The sequence below is a fragment of the Leucoraja erinacea genome, chromosome 2 (assembly GCF_028641065.1).
Source record: "Leucoraja erinacea ecotype New England chromosome 2, Leri_hhj_1, whole genome shotgun sequence".
Classification (NCBI taxonomy): domain Eukaryota; kingdom Metazoa; phylum Chordata; class Chondrichthyes; order Rajiformes; family Rajidae; genus Leucoraja; species Leucoraja erinaceus.
Genome location: NC_073378.1, coordinates 72,371,701 through 72,393,830, shown reverse-complemented (window position 1 = coordinate 72,393,830; position 22,130 = coordinate 72,371,701). Strand labels below are relative to the sequence as shown.

The 22,130-nt window shown below is 43.8% G+C and overlaps 1 protein-coding gene across 3 annotated transcripts in view; it reads left to right on the top strand.

Annotated features, from left to right (window-relative positions):
• The window catches only part of drosha (drosha ribonuclease III), a 143,895-nt gene that overhangs the window by 76,756 nt on the left and 45,009 nt on the right, over positions 1 to 22,130 (top strand). For all 3 annotated transcript variants that reach the window (XM_055658349.1, XM_055658341.1, XM_055658358.1), the window contains 4 exons: positions 1,095 to 1,194; positions 3,439 to 3,541; positions 12,376 to 12,446; positions 16,057 to 16,101. In XM_055658349.1, the coding sequence (XP_055514324.1) occupies positions 1,095 to 1,194; positions 3,439 to 3,541; positions 12,376 to 12,446; positions 16,057 to 16,101 (319 nt within the window). The remainder of the gene's footprint in view (positions 1 to 1,094; positions 1,195 to 3,438; positions 3,542 to 12,375; positions 12,447 to 16,056; positions 16,102 to 22,130) is intronic.

Here is a 22,130-nt window from a genome sequence, read left to right as displayed (position 1 = left end):
ACCATTGACTGCTCTGCTATTAACTGGCCCTGCGGTTCGGAATCTCCCCCTCCCTCCATCTCACAGGCTTGTAACCCAAAGAAAATAGTTTAAATCTACCTTTCTTTTCCCAAAGCTATGATCCCCATATCTTCTAGTTAAGGGTGGCACAGTGGCGTAGTGGTAGAGATGCTGCCTCACGGCACTAGAGACCTGGTTTTGATTTTGACTATGGGTGTTGTCTGTGTAGAATTTATACGTTCTCCAGTTTCCTCCCACATGCCGAAGACGCGCAGGTTTATATATTATTTGTCTTCTGTAAATTTCCCCTATTGTGTGGGATGCGAAACTGGGATAACATGGAGCTAGTATGTGGGTGATCAATGGTCGCCGTGGACTTGGTGGACCGAAAGGCTTGTTTCCACGCTGCATCACTAAACTAAGCATAACTTGATCTTATTTGATAATACTTCTGTGATGTACTCTTGGTACTGTGTACTGTGATGTTTTTTTCTTAATTTTTTATAGGAAAATATTCAGTGGATATTTTTATGGCAGAGATAAATTCTTGATTAATACAGGTGTAGGTAGTTATGGGGAGAAGGCAGGAGAATGGGGTTAGGAGGGAGAGATCGATCAGCCATGATTGAATGGCGGAGTAGACTTGATGGGCCGAATGGCCTAATTCTACCCCTATCATTTATGACCTCATGAAGTGTTCACAATTATGCCTCGTGTTTGTTAAATTGCGGTGGAAGAGAAGTATTTCAGAAATTTTAATCATCATCAAATTGTTAAAGTTTATAATTGTGAAATAGGATACTATAGACATTTATTATTTTACTGATGAATGTACAATAAGGATCAGCTCTCTGCCATGACTACATTTCATGGGATTAAGTCAGTGGAATTAAATTTTGGGAACAGACTTCAAGGGGCAGTTGCTACTGCATCTGCATTTAATACTAATAGCAGTGGCAGCTTTAGTATTGCCAAGTGTTTTGAAAGGAATGAAATCAAGTGATAAAGGTATCATTGTGAGGCATTGCTACTGCCTCATTTTATTTCATTTTATTGATTGGATTCTGTTTAACTTTCCTTCCGTTTGCTTTTAGTGTCCACCTATACTTTTTATTTCCGAACCTGGAGGAAGGTGGATTAGCTACCTACCGCACTGCAATCGTGCAGAACCAGCACCTTGCTATGTTGGCTAAGGTCAGTATTTTAATTTATAAAAGATTCATTATGCCATTGATCCACATTGCTGTGCAGTTAATTCTTCTCCAAACTTTGTACTTGCTTCCACTCATGCATGAGACGAGAGTGCATGAAAACCAAGCTTGAGCTTCTAATTGAGTTAGTGTAGTCTGCGCCAAGATGAGCATTGTAAGTAAATGGCAACCTTAATGACATGAGGATAGCTGCAAGATTTGGCCTGGGTCCCTTGAGAGTTCTCTGCCCACACAGTAAGATTATAACTGAGTGTTGGTATCAGCTCCCTGTATGCACCTGAACCCTTCCGTACCCCTAGAAACCCTGGAGTTCCACCATCCGGCAAGAGGGACTGAACCTCGGGCCGCCGTTGCAGCGACTGTGGGGGCCTCAATAGGCCCCGACCAATGGTGAACGAAGAGACAGATGACTGAACTGTTATTGCCTTCCCTCACAGTGGGAAACGTTGATTCCGCTGTGTGGGGATGTTCATTTTAAATTCTATAGTGTGTTGTGTTTTTAATTATTTGTATGGCAACACAAACAAATCTCGCTGTACCAATTGGTACATTGACAATAAACGTAAACTTGAACTTGACTTGAAACATCCTGCTCGGCGTTCAATACCATCATCCCCTCCAAGCTGGCTACCAAGCTCACGGAACTGGGTCTCTGCGCATCCCTCTGCAATTGGATCCTCGACTTCCTCATCCACAGACCACAGTCTGTTCGAATTGGCAGAAATCATCTGATGGAAGAAACATTTCCTGTTTCTTAATTTCAGTGAATGAGGTCAACTATTATGACTATTTGTCCTAGATTCTGTAGCCAGCAGAAACACAATTTCAAACCTCTCAATAACATTAGAGCAAATAGGCCCATCCTATTTGATCTCTTTGCATGAAACAGCACATTGACTCTGTAAATCAGTGGAAAATCACTTCATTTTAAAGGAAGCTTTTCCTGCTTTTCAAGTAAGGAAACTAAAATCTCGCGTTATTTCCAGTCTGTGGCCTCTGAATCATTTTCACATAGACTCAGCTGTGGTACATTTAATAGTGCTTGTGTCTCTAGGTCAGAATGTTTAGGTTTAGTTTTAGTTTAAGTTTAGTTTATTGTCATGTGTTTAGTTTATTGTCGGGTACAATGAAAATATTTTGTAGCGTGCCAACCAGTCAGCAGAAGGACTACATGATTGCAGTCAAACCATCCACGGTGAACAGATACATAATGAAGTGAATAACATTTAGTGCAAGATAGAGTCCAGAAAAGTCTTCAATGATGTAAATTGTAGCTCAGAACGGCTCGCCAGTTGTCGATAGGATGTTTTAATTGGTATCAATTGCTCCAGTGGCTTAAGCAGAACATAAAGACTCATGGTGCAGAAAAGTTGGCTATCAATCATAATAATATTAATAATATTTTTATTAATAAGGTTTATTAATTAAAAATTAATCTAGGATTACAACCGTTAATTTGGAGAAGAGTAGCGGGAATTTCTCACCCCACCCCATGTCCTAATATTCATTAACCAGTGCCTAAATTAAACATGTGATCTGGCCTTTGCTATGCCCTACATTGCAACTGTGGCTGCATTTTGGAAATGGTTCATTGACTGTTAAATGCTTGAGTTGTTCTGAAAAGGAACTATTCAAATTCTGTTTTTTAAAATAAATGATGTAAAGCTTGTGCAATGACCTTGCTACTGACCATGATTTAACGATCACAATGAAGTTGGACATAAGTTGGTAGGTCAGTTTATTTAAATGTTTTATTGGTGCGGACAGTATTTAGATGAGTTTGATGGCATATTGTTGATTGAAAAAAATGGCGATACTTCTTAGGATTAGCTGTGAGGATCAAGGTGATGCTGTGGAGACCACATTTATAACCCATCGGTAAACACTTTGTGGTAGTAGAATGCTGCCTTGAACTGCCAATGATCTTTTACAATTGAGGTCTGTTTGAGGTCGAAAGGCCAAGCATCACATGCAAGTCGAGATTCAAGTATTGGCCAAAATGGGTCGCTCTGTCAAATTCTCTTGCCCAGACCGATGAATTTTTCCATTGACCTAACAACTTTCTTCATTGTTCCCCAGAAATCAAGTGCACAGGACTGCATTTCTTTTGTGTTCACAACTTGGCGACCTCTTGCCTTTCTAGTGCTGTTCCAGAAACCCTGCCAGTTTTTAATGGATGTGCATTCAGAATAAATGTATTGATTTTGATTTTTGTTTCTTCCCATAGAAACTGGAATTGGATCGTTTTATGCTGTATGCCCATGGACCTGACCTCTGCAGAGAATCAGACCTGCGTCATGCCATGGCTAATTGTTTTGAAGCCCTAATAGGTAATTTAAAAAGGGTCTCACCAGTGCAATTGAACACTGAAGTTAGAGTTGCAAGAATTCGCTCTGAACTGTTTTCAATTTCAGGTTTATGGTTGTTGACGCTTTCCTTAAATTATGAATTCGGATGTCTTCTTTATTTCACGAGATTGCTATTATATTTTATTTGCCTTAGCAATGCAGGGAAAAATCACCATTTTGTTCCCATACCCCCCTTCCCCCCAACCCAACCGAACATAGATTGACACAAAATGCTGGAGTAATTCAGTGAGACAGGCAGCATTTCTGGAGAGGAGGAATGGGTGATGTTTCGGGTCAAGACCCATCAGACTGAGAGTCAGGGGAGAGGGAGATATAGAGAGAGCTAGATAGGGTTCTTAAAAATAGCGGAGTCAGGGGATATGGGGAGAACGCAGGAACGGGGTACTGATTCGGGATGATCAGCCATGATCACATTGAATGGCGGTGCTGGCTCGAAGGGCCGAATGGCCTACTCCTGCACCTATTGTCTATTGAGATATGGAAGGGTTAGGTGCGAAAACAAGACATCAAAGGGGACGTCATAGGTTTTGCTGTAAAGAAGCTGCGGTTAAAAAACTAATGTTAGAGCCTCATCTCTGAAAAATAACACATGAAAATCTGGCTCAGCCGTGGATTCCAGGATTAATAAATGTACCATTTATTAATGCCGTAAATTTTCATCATCCCTGTAGTTAAACAGAATTACTGGAAACAATCAGCAAGTCCAGCAGTGTTTGTGAAAAGAGAAACAGAAATAATGTTTCAGGTCAATAAAGAGTATTCAAACTTGTTAACTATTAAACTCTTTTTACAGTTGCTGCCTGATCTGCTGAGTGCCTCAGCATTTTATGTCTTATTTCAGATTTCCAATCATTTAAAATTTACTTCTCCAGCTATGTAATGCTTGGCATATTCTGGTCAAAAAGGTGTTTAGCAGTGTATTCATGAGCTTTTAATCAGCATTTGTAGTTAGCCTAGAACCTTACTGTGGTTGAGGACATGTTATTGGCGAGTGAAAACTTTTTTCAGTTGTTATGGTATTCATAAACATCCAACTAAACAAATTCTTACTTCTGTGATGACCATTATTGAGCACAGTTGCTAACTGATTAATGAATGTTGTGGCGGTCCCTGGGGGTTAGGCCACTCCTAGGGTCGTCCCCCTCGTCTCTTGAAGGACAGGGACGATTGTCTGCCCACGGGGTTTCCCAGGTCCTGCTCGCTGGGGTGCGGTGTGTTCTTGAGACTTCATTAAACTACTTCTGAACCTGCCTGGTGTCTGGCCTTTTCCTGACCTCGTCCAGGCCGCTAGAACTGGTGACCCTGACGTGATTCGACCACGCACCCTTCGGCCCATCATTTTTGTGCCGAACATGATGTCGTTAAATTGATCTTATCTGCCTGTACATTATCTATATTCTTCTATCCTCTCACTTCCATGTGCTGATCCAAAAGCTTCTAAGTGCCACAATCCTATCTGTCTCCCCCACCAAGCCTGCAATGCATCCCAGGCCCCAACCATTCTGTGTAAAAAAAAATCTTGCCCTGCATACCTCCATTAAACATTTCCCCCGATAGCTTATGGTGTTGGACATTTCCGACCGACCGGAAGCACCAACGGACGGCGACGCGTACGAAAGCACCGCTGGGGATGCAAAGGTGGGTTAAAGGCTAGGTTAGAGCTAGCCCCACACAGGCTAGCGATTCCTAGCCTTTTCCTCGCCAACGTGCGCTCACTGGCAAACAAAATGGACGAACTCCGGCTAAGGATCACCTCCCACAACTGGATCAAAGACTGCAACTTCCTGATCTTCACGGAAACTTGGCTCAACACTGACGTTCCTGATAAACACTCAACTGCGGCAAGCCTCAACGACTTCCGCCCAGTTGCATTTACCCCCATCATCACCAAGTGCTTCAAGAGGCTGGTCCTGGCACACCTCAAAAGCTGCCTACCCCCCACCCTGGATCCCTATCAGTTTGCCTACCGCAAGAACAGGAGTACGGAGGATGCCATCTCAACGGCACTTCACTCCGCCCGCTCCCCCCCCCCCCCCCCCCCGGACACTTATTATTTTTTTTAATTCAAATCGTTTGCTATGTCGCTCTTCAAGGGAGATGCTAAATGCATTTCGTTGTCTCTGTACTGTACACTGACAATGACAATTAAATTGAATCTGAATCTGAGCACCATCCAGCTAACGGAGCGTCATTTACTCCGAGCAGACTCCGGTAAGACCAGAGGTGGGGGTCTGTGCATTTATGTAAATAAAGCATGGTGCATGGACTCCACCATCATCGAGAGTCACTGCTCAGCTAACCTTGAGTTCCTCTTGGTTAGATGCAGACCGTTCTATCTGCCCAGAGAGTTAACCTCCACTGTTGTGACTGCAGCCTATATCCCTCCTGATGCTAATGCCAAGCTTGCAATGGAAGAGCTGCATACTGCCATTAGCAAACAACAGACTCACAACCCCGAGGCAGCCTTCATTGTTGCGGGTGACTTCAATCACTCCAACCTGAAGACTGTACTCCCCAAATTCCACCAACATGTCTCCTTCCCTACTAGAGTAGACAAGACACTGGACAAAGTCTACACCAACATGGCTGAAGCTTACAAAGCCATCCCCCTCCCCCACCTTGGTCAGTCAGATCACCTCTCATTGTTCCTGCTCCCTAAGTACTCCCCACTGATCAGACGGGTTAAACCCACTGTGAGGACAGTTAAAGTCTGGTCAGAGGAGGCGGACTCCACACTCCAGCAGTGTTTTGGAAACACTGACAGGAAGGCGTTTGCAGCCCAGGCCACCACTGACTCCCACACGGACATTGATTCCTACACATCCTCTGTTCTGGACTTTATAAACTCCACCATCAATAGTGTCACCTCCCTCAAACAGGTGACCATATACCCGAATCAGAAGCCATGGATGAACAGCAAGGTCAGGCTACTGCTGAAAGCACGGGACACTGCTTTCAGGTCAGACGATGCTCGAGCCTACAGTTCATCCAGGGCTAACCTGAAGAGGGGCATTAACAAGGCCATAAGCTCAGGATTGAGGAGCACTTCAACAACAACTCCGGCCCCCGTCGCATGTGGCAAGGCATCCAGGCCATCACGGACTATAGACCCACCAACATCACCCCCACATCCAGCGACGCCTCCTTCCTTGAGCTTAACCACTTCTATGGCCGCTTCGACAGGGACAATCTAGAGACAGCCATCAAGGCTGTGCTACCTGCTGATCACCAACCCCTCACACTCACCCCCTACGACGTGTACGTGGCACTGAGTAGGACTAATGCACGTAAGGCCGCCGGCCCTGACGGCATCCCCGGGCGCGTCCTCAGTGCCTGTGCTGCGCAGCTGACAGACGTCTGGACTGACATCTTCAACCTGTCACTTGCCCAAGCAGTTGTCCCCATGTGCCTTAAAACCACCTCCATCGTGCCAGTGCCAAAACACTCCACTGCGGCAAGCCTCAACAACTTCCGCCCAGTTGCATTTACCCCCATCATCACCAAGTGCTTCGAGAGGCTGGTCCTGGCACACCTCAAAGGCTGCCTACCCCCCACACTGGATCCCTATCAGTTTGCCTACCGCAAGAACAGGAGTACGGAGGATGCCATCTCAACGGCACTTCACTCCGCCCTCTCCCACCTCGACAACAGAGACACTTATGTAAGAATGCTGTTCATCGATTACAGCTCAGCATTCAACACCATTATTCCATCAAAACTAATCACCAAACTCAGTAACCTGGGCATCCACCCCTCCCTCTGCAACTGGATACTGGACTTTCTAACCAACAGACCCCAGTCTGTGAGGTTAGACAAGCACACCTCTTCAACCCTCACCCTGAACACCGGCGTTCCTCAGGGCTGTGTGCTGAGCCCCCTCCTCTACTCCCTCTTCACCTATGACAGCACACCTGTACATGGTACTAACACCATCATCAAGTATGCAGATGATACAACGGTGATTGGCCTCATCAGCAACAACGATGAGCTGGCCTACAGGGAGGAGGTCCAGCACTTAGCAGCATGGTGCGCTGACAACAACCTGGCCCTTAACTCCAAGAAGACCAAGGAGCTCATTGTAGACTTCAGGAAGTCCAGAGGCGGCACGCACACCCCCATCCACATTAACGGGACGGAGGTGGAACGTGTTTCCAGCTTCAGGTTCCTGGGAGTGAACATCTCCGATGACCTCTCTTGGACCCACAATACCTCTACTCTGATCAAGAAGGCTCATCAGCGTCTCTTCTTCCTGAGGAGACTGAAGAAGGTCCATCTGTCTCCTCAGATCCTGGTGAACTTCTACCGCTGCACCATCGAGAGCATCCTTACGAACTGCATCACAGTATGGTATGGCAACTGCTCTGTCTCCCAACGAAAATTGCCCAACGCATCACCGGTTCCTCACTCCCCTCCATTGAGTCTGTCCAAAGCAAGCGCTGTCTGCGGAGGGCGCTCAGCATCGCCAAGGACTGCTCTCACCCCAACCATGGACTGTTTACCCTCCTACCATCCGGGAGGCGCTACAGGTCTCTCCGTTGCCGAACCAGCAGGTCGAGGAACAGCTTCTTTCCGGCGGCTGTCACTCTACTCAACACTGTACCTCGGTGACTGCCAATCACCCCACCCCGACCGGACACTCCTCCCACAGGAAAAAACACTATGACTGTATACATGTAAATAGATTTATTTATTGAAATTATATTCTATGTTGCTCTCCAGGGAGATGCTAACTGCATTTCGTTGTCTCTGTACTGTACACTGACAATGACAATTAAATTTGAATCTGAATCTGAATTTCCACCGCGCGATAAAGGTTCTTTCTGTCTACCCTATCTGTGCCTTGCATAATGTTATATACTTCTACCAAGTCTCCTCGCAACATCTGACATAGATGCATTGTGGATTCTCACAATGTCCTTGTATTTCAGTATGAAAAAGAAGACGGCTATTACCAGATATTGTCCCACATTTTCATTGTTCAAATGTGGAATAGACAATCATTAAGTGCCCCCATGAACTGTGCAGCTTTCTGGGTCATTTCAAAGGGCAGTTCTGATTCAACTATTGTGATTCGAGGAGCTGGAGTCACAGGAAAGTCAGATTGAAGGACGTCAGTGACCTAATGAGATTTTGCAACACCCTGATGGTTTTGTAGTGATTATTAACAATGCCAGCGTTTTCCAGATTTAAATAATGAGTTGGATTTAAAGTAGCCAACTACCACGGTAGGATCCATACTCATGTCTCTGGTTCATTAGCCCAAGTACTGGAGAGTGAGAGTCATTTTATGATTACGCCACTCTTGCACTGATCTTTGAGCGTTGCAAGAAACATGAAATCCCAGCTTGAAGTGCTTGACCTGTGAGAAATATGTTCATAAGTTATAGGAGCAGAAAACAGGCCATTCGGCCCATCAAGTATACTCCGCCATTTAACCATGCCTGATCTATCTTTCTGGAGTGAGCTGAAATAGCTCAAGATGCTGCTCCCACCAAATTTCCTGTAAAAAGTCAGGAGGATGTGATTGGCAATACTCTTTGGTAATCTGATGTAATCATGAGACAAACTTGGGTTCTGCTTTACCTAAATAGTATGTATTTTAGGTACATGACAGCCTACATTTGCGCGAATATCATCAACGCAAGAATGTCGAAATGAAATGCCAGATTGGTTGTATTATTTATCCCCTCTGGAAAAGAGAGTTTGGGGATTCTGTATGTGGCAGCAAAAGATGGAAATTGTGAACCTGTGATACTACTTCATAAGGTCATAAGTGATAGGAGCAGAATTAGGCCATTTTGCCCATTGAGTTTACTCCACCATTCAATCATGGCTGATCTACCTCCCTCCCATCCCTATTCTCCTGCCTTCTCCCCATAACTCCTAACATCCGCACTCAGCAACTAACCACATAACCCGTACTAATCCTCATTGGGATCCTTGATGTCTGGAGAAGAGGCAGAATGCTTAAACCTACGAGGGACTTTCTTGTTTAGACGTTCTTTATTTATTTGATATGACTTTGCCAGCAGGATTACTCTGAAGGTGGCTATGAGCTGCTTTGAGCACTGCGGTCTCTGGTGTAGGCACTCCAGTGCTGCTTGGAGTCTTGGGATTTAAACCAATGGTGTATTCCCAGTGGTGATTGGGAAGCCACTGTAGAATGTAAATTCCAATGTGACTGTTGCCCTTGTCCTTTACATCATGTGGTTATTGTTGCCACCTCTGCTTTTGTCCATCTGCACCACTTCAGTCAAGCTACCATTTGATTTTTATAAATATTCTCCCTTATTGTGAAGCACTACGGATTTGTTGCTCCCTGTCTCCAGAACACCCTTTGACGCTACTTTAGTGCAGCGCTCTAATTTAGGTTTCTTATGCATTCCCAAACATAATCATTGCCTGAAGACACAAAAAAACTGTAGATGTTGGGAATTTGAAAAAAAGCACAAGGTTTCCACAAAGGATTCTTCTTCAGACTGATTAAGGGGGGGAAAAACTGGGAAAAAGATGTGGGTGGCTGGTCAGAGCCTGGCAAGAGATAGATGGTTACAGGTAAGGGGGGGGGTGCGCTGTTGATTTTAAGATGGGCAGAGTAAGTGGCAAAGGGTAGAGGTCAAAAGGAGACGAGATAGAGAGAGAAGAGGATGAGTTAAATGTAATGCTAGGTGAGATATGGGAAGAGGGGAAAGACCAGGAGGTAAAAAAGGGAATTGGAGATGAGTGTGTAAAGGATGGAGAAAGGAACGGGGGGGTTTGGGGGTGTAGGAGATTATGGGAAAAAGTTGTGTGCACTGGGGTTAAGCTAACCAGTGGGAAGAAAGGGTGGGTAGAGGGGGTATTACTTGAAATTGGAGAATCCAATGTTCATACTGTTGGTTTGGAAGATACCCATGCTGTTTCTTCAGTTTGTGTGTGGTCTCACTATGACAATGGATGAGGCCAAGGGTCAGTAGGGATTGGAAGTGGTTAGCAACGGTAAATCTAGCAAGCCCTAGTGGACAGACCACAAGTGCTCGGTGGAAAGATTGCCTAATCTACACTTGATCTCACCGATGTAAAGGAGGCCACTTTGGGAGCACTAAATGCAATAGACGAGGTTTACAGCGTTGCATGTGAACCTCTGCCTCGCTTAGAAGGGCTGTAGTGGTCTGTAAATGGAACTGAGATTGGAGGTGTAGGGACAGGTGTTGCATCTCCTATTGTTGCAGGGGAAAGTACCCGGTGAGAGATGATTTGGTGGGAAGGAAGTGATCTTTACGGAAAACGGAAAGGGGTGAAGATGTGACTGGCGGAAATGTTGGAGAATGATGTGTTGGATGTGGAGGCAGTTGGGGTGAAAGCTGAGGCCCAGCGAATTGGGGAGAGCAGCACTGCAGGGCACAGCAGAGACATGGGTGAGGCCTCGCCCACAACAGCAGAGGGGAAACCACATTTACAATGGAAAGAAGACATCTCGATGTCTTGGAGTGGAACACCGCATCTTGGGAGAAGATGTAGTGGAGACAGAAAAATTGAAATTAAGGGATGACTTCTTTGCAAAGTGGGTAGAGATGTAGCCAAGGTAACCATGGAAGTGGGTGACTAGTAGATCACTGTCTCATTGTGCGACTTGCTGCAGGCACGGGTTTTCTAATTTATTTAGTAAATGTGGTTTCCTTTCTGTCATAGATTGATCCCTCACCCGTGTCTTCTCTGTGTCCTGTAGTTCTGCTCTTGATCCCCGACCCCCCCCCCCCCCCCCCCACCAGACAGAATAAGGATAGAGGTCCCCTGGTCCTCACCTACCACCCCACCAGCCTCTACATCCAGCACATCATTCTCCAACATTTCCGTCACCTCCAACGTGATCCCGCCATCAGTCACATCTTCCAAGCTTTGCCTCTTTCCGCATTTCCACAGAGACAGTACCCTCCACAACTGCTTGGTTCATTCATCTCTTCCCACCTAAATGTCCCCCTCCCCAGGTACTTTCCCCAGAAACCGCAGGAGCTGTAACACCTGGCCCTATATCTCCTCCACTGCCTCGATCCAGGGACCCCAGCAGTCCTTCCAGGGTGAGTTAGAAGTTCACGTGCTCCTCCTCCAACCTCATCTGCTATATCTGGTGTTCCCAATATGGCCTCGTGCACATCGGTGAGACCAAGCGAAGACTCTACAAAAGTTTAGCCAAATACTTATGCTTGGTCCACCAAGGCCTGTGCAGCGACTGGATTGGAAACATTTTTACGATGGATGATGTTGATTCTTTGCCAAAATTCTGAACCATTGCTGGATTAAGAGGGGAGAAAATTAAATTGTATTTTTCTCCTGCCATTCCATTTCACTGGCAGTGTTTTGCCTTTTGTGTGATGCTTTATGACACTGATTGCAGATGTGTCATTTGGTATGTTGAATTAATGAAATGTGAAAATCATGTCAGGGCTGTGTTAACTCATGGATGGGGTGGACTGTAAATCAAGCCAAACAAATGCATACAGAGCTAAGTTTCAAGAGAGAAATTTTGATAAGTGAGTCCATTGATTGGACATTAAAGTTGGACCACACTTTCTTGTGGGTAAATCCTTCTACTAGTGTACCTGATAATGATTTGTTTTAATTTCATACATTTAAGTTGTTATTTTATCAAGAAAAATTTGAATTTTATCATTTGCCATGCATTTGTTCTTTTAAACTGATTAATTATTGTAATTCTGAGGTAGTTAATTACTTTGGAGCCGTTATGACCATCTGCCTACTGTGATCTCTAGTTGTGTGTTCTAGTTTGTGTTTGATTTTGGATATTAATTTTGCAGGTGCTGTGTACTTGGAGGGTGGTCTGGAAGAAGGCAAGAACTTATTTGGTCGACTGCTGTTCAATGGCATGGTAATATATGCAATGCCCTTTGAACACCTTCCTCACTTGCTTTTAATAGCCTAATTTCTTAGAATCATTGTGCAAAGTTAGAATGCATTAATTGGTGCAGGTGTCATTTTTTGGGTTTTTGTTTCCCAAGAGAAATCTAATGGTTATTTTCTGAACAGTTGACTCCCTATCTGAGCAAAAATTTACTTTGAGGTAATCATTCTCTGCAGCTTTTTGTTTAACAGTAGTCTTGATGAACAAACAATTAGTTTTAAAGTAGTACCGGCTCTGCAATCAGTTGCTGCTCTGTTGCTAACATTGCTACAAATAGGTGTCTGCTTTAATTGTCAGGCTAGTAATTGGCAAATTAATGATGTAGTAAAAGAGAGACACAATAAAAGCTGCAGAAAAGTCCTGTGTAAATGTTAGCTGACCTTGCGGATGTTAACTGTGATTCTCCATTCATTCTGCTTAGCCTTGTCTTTTATTTATTCCTCTATGGCAAATGGGATGTGTTGGTATTTATTGCCATTCCTAAATATAAAGATGGTGACTAATTGCCTTGATGAATAGCATCTTGCTCTCTGACCACCACAGTGTAGTGTTGCAGTATTTACTGCAATGCTAGTAAAATATGTTAATGTCAGACTGTAGTCATCAGCAAAAAAACTGCAGTAGGGAGGTTGGGGTTAGCATCAAGCAGGAAATTAGGGATGCGTGTAGCAAAGGTACAGCATGGGTGACTTTAATCTACATATAGATTGGGCCTAGCAAATTGGTAGCAGCGCTGAGGAGGAGGATTTCCTGGAATGTATACGCGATGGGTTTTTTAAATGAAATATGTAGAAGAATCGCCTACTGTGTTATGAGGAAGGATTAGTTAGCGATCTTGTGCAAAGCCCTTTGGGCAACAGTGACCATAATATGATGGAATTCTGCATTAGGATGGAGAGTGACATGGTTAAGTCAGAGACTATGGTCCTGAACTTAAAAAAAGGAGACTTTGAAGGTATGAGACGGGAATTGGCTAGGATAGACTGGCAAATTATACTTAAAGGGTTGACGGTGGAAATGCAATGGCATAGATTTAAAGACCGCTAGGATGAACTCCAAAAATTATTCATCCCTGTCTGGCGAAAAAATAAAATGGGGAAGGCGGCTCAACCGTGGCTAACGTGAGAAATCAAGGAGTGTCAAATCCAAGGAAGAGGCATATATATTGGCCAGAGGAAGCAGCAAACCAGAGGACTGGGGGAAATTTAGAACTAAACGGAGGAGGACAAAGGGGTTCAAAAAGGGTGAAAAAAGAGCATGAAAGACAGCTTGCGGGGAATATAAAAACTGATTGTACAAGCTTCTTTAGATATGTAAAAAGGAAAAGATTAGTGAAGGCAAATGTAGGTCCGTTACAATCAAACAGGTGAATTTATAATGGGAAACAAGGAAATGGCAGAACAGCTAAACAAATACTTTGGTTCTGTCTTCACTAAGGAAGACACAAACCATCTCCCAGAAATACTAGGGGACTGAGGATCTAGTGGGAGGGAAGAACTGAAAGGAATCCACATTATTCTGGAAATGGTGTTCGGTAAACTGTTGGGACTGAAGGCAGATAAATCCCCAGGGCCTGATGGTCTGCATCCCAGAGTGCTCAAGGAGGTGGCCCTAGAAATCGTGGATGCATTGGTGATAATTTTCCAATGTTCTCTCAACCCTGGATCAGTTCTTGTGGACTGGAAGGTAGCCAAAGTAACTACACATTTTAAGAAAGGAGGGGGGTGGGGGAGAAAATGGGGAAATATAGACCAGATAGCCTTACATATGTAGTGGTTAAGATGCTTCAGTCAATTGTTAAAGATGTTGTAGCAGCGCATTTGGAAAGAAGTGACAGGATCGGTCAAAGTCAGCATGGATTTATGAAGGGGAAATCATGACAAATCTTCTGGACATTTTTGAGGATGTAACAAGTAGAATGGATAAAGGAGAGCCAGTGGATGTGGTGTCTTTAGACTTTCAAAAAGCCTTACACAAGAGATTAGTGTGCAAAATTAGACCACATGGTATTGAGGGTAGGGTATTGACATGGATAGAGAACTGGTTGGCAGACAGGAAGCAAAGAGTAGGAATGAATGGGTTCTTTTCAGAATGGCAGGCAGTGACTAGTGGGGTGCCGCAAGGCTTGGTGCTGGGACCCCAGTTATTTACAATGTATATTAACGATTTAGACGAGGGAATTAAATGTGACATCTTCAAATTTGCGGTTGACACAAAGCTGGGTGATAGTGTGAGCTGCGATGAGGATGCTATGAGGCTGCAGGGTGACTTGGTTAGGTTGGGTGAGTGGGCAGATGCAGTATGATGTGGATAAATGTGAGGTTATTCACTTTGGTGGCGAAGTTTCAGTTTGGGGCCCTTCTGCAGGCTGAAGAAGCATCATGACCCAAAAGATCACCTATCTATTTTCTCCAGAGATGCTGCCAGACCCGCTGAGTTACTCCATCATTTTGTATCTATCTTTGGTATGAATCACATCTCCAGTTCCTGTTTATGCATTTGAGGAAGATTCAAGATTCAAGAGAGTTTATTGTCATGTGGCCCTGATAGGACAATGAAATTCTTGCTTTGCTTCAGCACAACAGAACATAGTAGGCATGACTACAAAACAGATCAGTGTGTCCATATACCATTATATAAATATATACACACATGAATAAATAAACTGATAAAGTGCAAATAACAGATAATGGGCTATTAATGTTCAGAGTTTTGTCCGAGCCAAGTTTAATAGCCTGATGGCTGTGGGGAAGTAGCTACTCCTGAACCTGGTTGTTGCAGTCTTTAGGCTCCTCTACCTTCTACCTGAAGGTAGCAGGGAGATAAGTGTATGGCCAGGATGGTGTGGGTCCTTGATGATACTGCCAGCCTTTTTGAGGCAGCGACTGCGATAGATCTGCATTAAGGGGGTCAGAGCCGATGGAAGGGAGATCAGAGCCGATGATGGACTGGGCAGCGTTTACTACTTTTTGTAGTCTTTTCCTCTCCAAGGCGCTCAAGTTGCTGAACTAAGCCACAATTAATTTGTTTGTGAAGTGGGACGGAATGGTAGGATATGTTGATGTAAACTGTGATTCCCCATTCATTTTGCTTAGCCTTGTCTTTTATGCATTCATGTATGGAAAATCTGCTATCCCTAATTATAACGGTGGTGACAAGTTGGCAATAGGTGACAGTAGATGGTTGATTAGGTTGGACAAGTGAGGCTAATATGGAGGTAAAATCTGCGATGAATGTGTTGTGCAATTCGTTGTTTGCCGTTTTCTAAATAGTTTGTAATCTCTGAAAATGGCTTTGGTTTCTTGCCGCTGAGTTGCTGTTTGTATGTTTCCTTCATTACAATTACTTTACCCTGGCATATTGACATTTCTGTAATGAACAAACTCTAGGTTAATTGGTTCTGATTTTATTTCACATTTTCTTCTGCCTTTATTTTGATAGCACTATCGAATATTTAGGATTGGGTCAACATTAAAAATGGTGGTGTAACCTTTTGCTTTGCAGTGTGCCTACTGAGCAGTGTAAGTATTTGCGATCTATCCTCAGAATAATGACAAGACCTTTTCTATCCCTGCAGGATCTACGCGATGTGTGGCTTAATTACCCACTTCATCCTTTACAAGTAAGAGCCAGCTTCTCTCATTCTTCATTGTGTAGCCTGTTTATTAGACTGGATGCTTGACTTATTCTTTGACTTCTACCTTATATGGTAGGGTATGTTGCTGCCTCATCTTGAAACTGTATTTAATTTGTTATTCTATAAATAGGAGTGAGTTTCAGTAAACCAAACCAAAAGTAGTTTCCTTTAAGGGTTGGGAGGGAGGGAGTACTACAGATGTAGGTAATGCAGAGCCAATTTATCTGTGTATAAAATGTGAGTGATATGTCTTCAGGCCAGGCCCGCTGGAAGGATGCTGAAGCATGCAGCACAGAAACAGGCCCTTCGGCCCAACACATCCATGTCGAACAAGATACCCATATAAGCCATTCCCATTTTGCTTGCATTTCCCATATCCCTCTAAACCTTTACTATTCTGTCAAATGTCTTTTAACTGATGTCAATATTCTTGCCGCCACCACTTTGTCTGACATTTTGTTCCATATCTCTACCCCCATCCTATGTGTGAACAGGATGCCCCTCTGATCCCTTTGAAATCTTTCCCTTCTGATCTTAAACTTATGCCTTTTTGATTTTTTGTGCTACCCCCCCCCCCTGCCCCCTATCTCTCATTCCCTGGGGGTAAAAGACTGTGAAATCACCTTAGCTTAGCATGTTCCTCATGATTTTATACACCTCTATAACTATAATATGACCATCAGTCATATAATGATACAGAGTGGAAACAGGCCCTTCGGCCCAACTTGCCCACACTGGCCAACATGTCCCAGCTACACTAGTCCCACCTGCCAGCATTTGGTCCATATCCCACCAAACCTGTCCTATACATGAACCTGTCTAACTATTTCTTAAATGTTGGGATAGTTCCTGCCTCAACTACCTCCTCTGGCAGCTCTCACCCCCTCTCTCCATCCCACCTCCTTCCCAGTTCTCTGACCTGTCTGACTGTCTCTGATTACATTTTATCTCTGTTTGCTTTGTTGTTACCTTTTCCCAGCTAACAATGATCTATTCAACATTTTTAGTGAGCTGCATCCCCTTTGTCTTGTTTTCACGCCATACAATTCAATTTCAATTCAAGTTTATTGGTCACATACTCAATTATACAGGTATAACCAGTAGTGAAATGCTTAAGTGCCTGTCCTCGTTCACTTCATACACTTCCTTATCTCTGTATCTCCCTCTCCCCTGAATTTCACTGAAGAAGGGACTCAAACCGAAACGTCACCCATTACTTCTAATCAGTGACGCTGCCTGTCCCACTGAGTTATTCAGCATTTTGTGTCTATATTCGGTTTAAATTAGCATTTGTAGTTCCTTCCTACACAGTTGTTTCCAGGACTTTCTTTCAAAAGTCATGAATATTTTATTGTCAAAAGTACAGACAATGGAACAATGAAATTCTTACTTGCAGCAGAATAACAGGCCTGTAAACAGTAGTCAGAGATAAAATAATGAACAAAAAATAACTAAAAACTCTAGTATTAGTGCAAAAAGCCTGAAGCCAATACAATACAATACAATACGGTTTATTTGTCACATTGCACATAAGTCCTTAGTGCAACCAAGACAATTCATAATTTAGTTAGTGTTTAGTCAAGTTCAAGAACCTGATGACGATGAGAAAGCTGGAAGTCACCGTTTTCAGACTCCTAGAAGTAGTCTAGAAGTTAAGAAGCAGGCTCGCAGATAGAAGTGAAGTAGCCAGGGTGGTATGTCTTTGATGTTGTTGGCTGCCTTTTTTGAGGCAGTGCCTCCTGTAGATCCCTTCAATAGTGGGGAGGTCAGTGCCCCTGTCAGACCTGGCAGTGTCGACCACTTTTGTGATCTCCTCTGTTCCTGGGCGTTCAAGTCACCGAACCAGGCCGCGATGCAACCAGTCAATGTACTCTACCGTTCAGCTGTGGAAGTTCAAGAGAGCATTTATTGACAAACTGAATCTCCTCGGTGTTCTAAAGAAGTCAAGGCATTGATTGACTCCCTTGATGATTGCGTCAATATGCTGGGCCCAGGACAGATCTTCAGAGTTTTTATTTCAAAGTTCCAACATTCACAGTTTCATGCTGTTCAAAGGAATGCAAATCCTTTACTTATCTGTCTGGCTATAGATTGTAATAGCAGCTATGAGTCCCTAAGTGGCACTGTGCAACCACAAAACAAATAGATAGTTTTAAATTTCATACGGTACTGGACACTGCTGGATAGTCCACTCAGTTAGGGAGAAAATAATATTCCCTGGGCTTCAGAGGAGAATTTCCCGCAGGCCACCGACTAAAAGAAAATTGTGAGCTAATGAGATTTTCTTTCCCTCATCAACAACAAAGTTGACGCCATTCCTGATGGCATTTAGGCTAGGTAAAAGGAAAAACTGTGGCTAGCTGTTATAATACATGTTTTGTGCCATCCATCTTTTGGGCTAAAAGGTTGGAGCTGCACAAGAATTGTCCAGGCACAAAAGTGTGAACAAGAAGGTATTTTTGAATAACATTTTCTCTTATTTTATGTGGATGATTTTTCTTTCTCATCCGTTAAGAGAGTGCTGTGAATTCTCCAAGGACAATTGCTCAGGGATAAGATATCCAGTTTTCTGATGTTACTTCTCATTGTGTCACATAGTTAAAAGACAAATATACATCCCACATTCCACAGGAATGTCCATATCCTCTCAACAAACCAAAAGGGGATCGTTTGATGCCAAGGGAGGTCAGGTGAGGGAATCCTTGTTGTTGGCAGTTGTTGATTTTCTGGTGGTAGTGCACTGTGGTGAGTGGGAGGCTGATAAGTCACGAGGAATGACTAATCAACTTAATTGGAAAGAGGCTTGTTGGAGCAGATTCATGGGGGGGGAGGGGGAGGCAGGAGGTGGGAAACCAGATACAGCTAGATCCCATATCCACTCTGCTAATACACCCCCTTCTCCAAACCCCCTCCCCACATCCACACATCCAAGCCAAACACATTTTTGAGTCGTAGGATACCAGGGTTGTTAGCCCAACAGTGTGAATGAAATGAGGTGTTCTTCATTTACTCTCCCACAACATCCTGCAGGGTCAGCCTAGTGGTGGTCATCAAGTGGTGATTTGATCGAAGCTTGGTTTTGGAAAGCAACTGACCTAATGAAAGAGACAAATATTTCCAGCTTGTGAAGGGTGTCTCAGGCAAAAAGTAGCTGTTTTGGGAGTGAAATTAAAGCTTTCTCCCTCAGAAAGCTCAAGAAATTTAATTGTGAAATGTGTACGTTTATGAATAGGAATTTTACTTTCATTACTTTATCATTGCCATTGGGAGCTTGAACCTTCACGGTCAGTCTCGAAATGGTGATGGTGACCCCCATCTTTCAGGACTTAACTCCTGTTCTGCTTTCTGTATCCCCATGACTGTGTAGCCATATCTTTCATTCATTTGTTCTACATCTCTCTCTATCACTGTCTATATCTCTCATTTCCCTTTCCCGTGACTTTCAGTCTGAAGAAGGGTCTCGACTCGTAACATCACCCATTCCTTCCCTCCAGAGCTACTGTTTGTCCCGCTGAGTTACGCCAACATTTTGTGTCTGCCCAGGGAGGTAGTTGAGGCAGGTACTAAACCAACATTTAAATGATATTTGGGCTGGTACATATATTGGAAATGTTAAAGGGGGATTTGGTCCAAATGCAGGCAGGTGGGTCTCGTGTAGATGGAGCATCTCGGTTGGCATGGGCAAGTTGGGCCTGTTTCCATGCTGCATTACACTCGTGACTCCCTTGGTATGACTGGCACAATAAAAGTGAGAGAAGGTGCAGCCAAGGCAGTTGCATGCAAATGGACATCAATCGCATTGAATGATGGAACCATTCGGCCTGGCTGACATGACCGCGGGCACAGGTTATTTGCTCCATCTGATTAGAGCAAGCAGCTCTGACCTAGTGGACTGCAGCATGGTGTATTGTTGCAGTATGTCAGTTCCCTGCCAGTGAAACGTTACCTTTGAAATCCAGTGTCGCTTGTATCGGTGAGCTCTGCACTCATCCACCTGCCCGAGTAAAATTCTGCACTGAGTGCTGTGCATTGTTAAAAGCAGCATGTTTATTTATTATATGTATAGATCTCCAAATTTATCTCATCTTTGTTTTTCTGTTCCCAGCACAACATTTATCCTTTAGCATTTCTCGTTGGATCATAAAGCTTTTTCTCACAATGCTTGCGAGGAGGTTCCATTGTGGTCTTGCAAAATTAACATGCAGCAATTGCTTAATGAAATCAATGAACCATTTCTGGGTCATGACAATATCCGTGGATGTTACCACAACTTCCCCAAACACCTCGCATGCAGTAATCCCTTCAGGTGTCTCTCCAGCCTTTTTGACCCCACTCCAAATCAGGGAAAACAACAGAAATCAATTGCAATTATACCAAGCAGGAAGTAAAGTGTTTCAGAGATAATTGCAATTCTTTTGCAATATTTAATTTTTGAGTCTGACCGACGACAAGGTGAATTTTATGGTAACAGCTGGGAAGAAAGTCATCCCTGAATCAGGAGGTATGCATTTTCACAGTACTGTATCTCTCTTGCCTGATGGGAGAGGGGAGGAGGGTGAGACTCATCCTCGATTATGCTGATGGCTTTGCATGAAGTGTAGATGGAGTCAATGTAAGGGAGGTTGGTTTGCGTGTTGGTCTGGGCTGTGTCCACAATTCTCTGCAATTTTGTGCGGTCTTGGATTGAGCTGTTCCCAAACCACCCTGCGATACATCTCGATCAAATGCTTTCTAATACGCGTCTGTAGAAGTTGGTGAAAATTCTTGGGGACATGCCGAACTTCCTAAGCTTTAAGGAACTAGAGGAGTTGGTGTGCTTTCTTAGCCATTGCTTCGATTTGGCTGATCCAGGACAAGTTGCTGATGATATTTACTTCGAGGAACTTGAAGCTTTCAACCATTACATCATTGCAATGCAAGTGATAGATGGAGCAGCTATTCAATATTAATAGTCTGGCAGATTGTCAACTGGACATGGCACTTCCGGTGGAGTATTTCCCTTTGGAAGGAGATGTGAAGATTTGGCTCTGACTAATGAAAGGATGCAAAGCTGTGAAATAGTGATAATGTTGCTGGGGCTGACTGCTGTCACTGAGCTGGATGAAGTGCTGATAGAGAAAATACTCGGTGTGTTACATTATGTTGGGGTGGTTTAGATATTTTTATACAGAGTCGCATTAGGTCCTGCCATTGAATTAGACTGGGCATAGAATCACTATGAGTGCTGAACTTCACGGTTCACAGAATACAGTGGACGACATCATCGGGAGCTCGAGTTCTGTTTTCCGGAGCTCCCACAACTACAGCTGCGTCCGCTGGACTGGAGGGCGGCAGCTTCGACCGCCCCGGGCCGCGGAGTTTGAACCGGCCCGTTTGCGGAGCACGGATTCAGCCGCGGGACTTACCTACCATCACCCGGTGGGGTCACAACATTGGAGGCTTGGATTGCCTCAGCGCAGAGGGAGAGCAAGGAGGGAAGAGACAATGACTTTGGGACTTTAAACTGTGTTGAGTGTTTGTTATTTATTCTATGTTATGACTGCAGGCTAAACCATTTTGTTGCAGTGATAAGTGCAATGACAATAAATTCAATCAAATCAATACATATTCTGTATATTGATATCTCAAAGATATCTTGGCCTTTCAGTTGTCTACTAACTAACTAGTGACAATGGTTAGGGTAGGGGATGGGGGCAGATGAAGTGGCTGTTAGCATTCCAGATTCCACCATAACACAATGATGAAAAAACAGTGTTAAGTCCAGTCCTCGCCCGCAAATTTATAAATTGAATTATTTTGCTTTGTCACGTCCACAGTTGTTTCTCAGCTGGTGATTAACTGACCACTGTGTCTGACCAACAGGACCAAATGGGAACGTTCTCAAAAACATTTCCTCACAATAGTCGGCTCTTCTGCTAATTGGTCGTACAAAGAAAAGCAGCTTTTCTTCCAACTCCGTTACTGCAGATAGATCAATGGTCACAGTAGTTAAAAGGCCTCTTGTTAACTGTGAT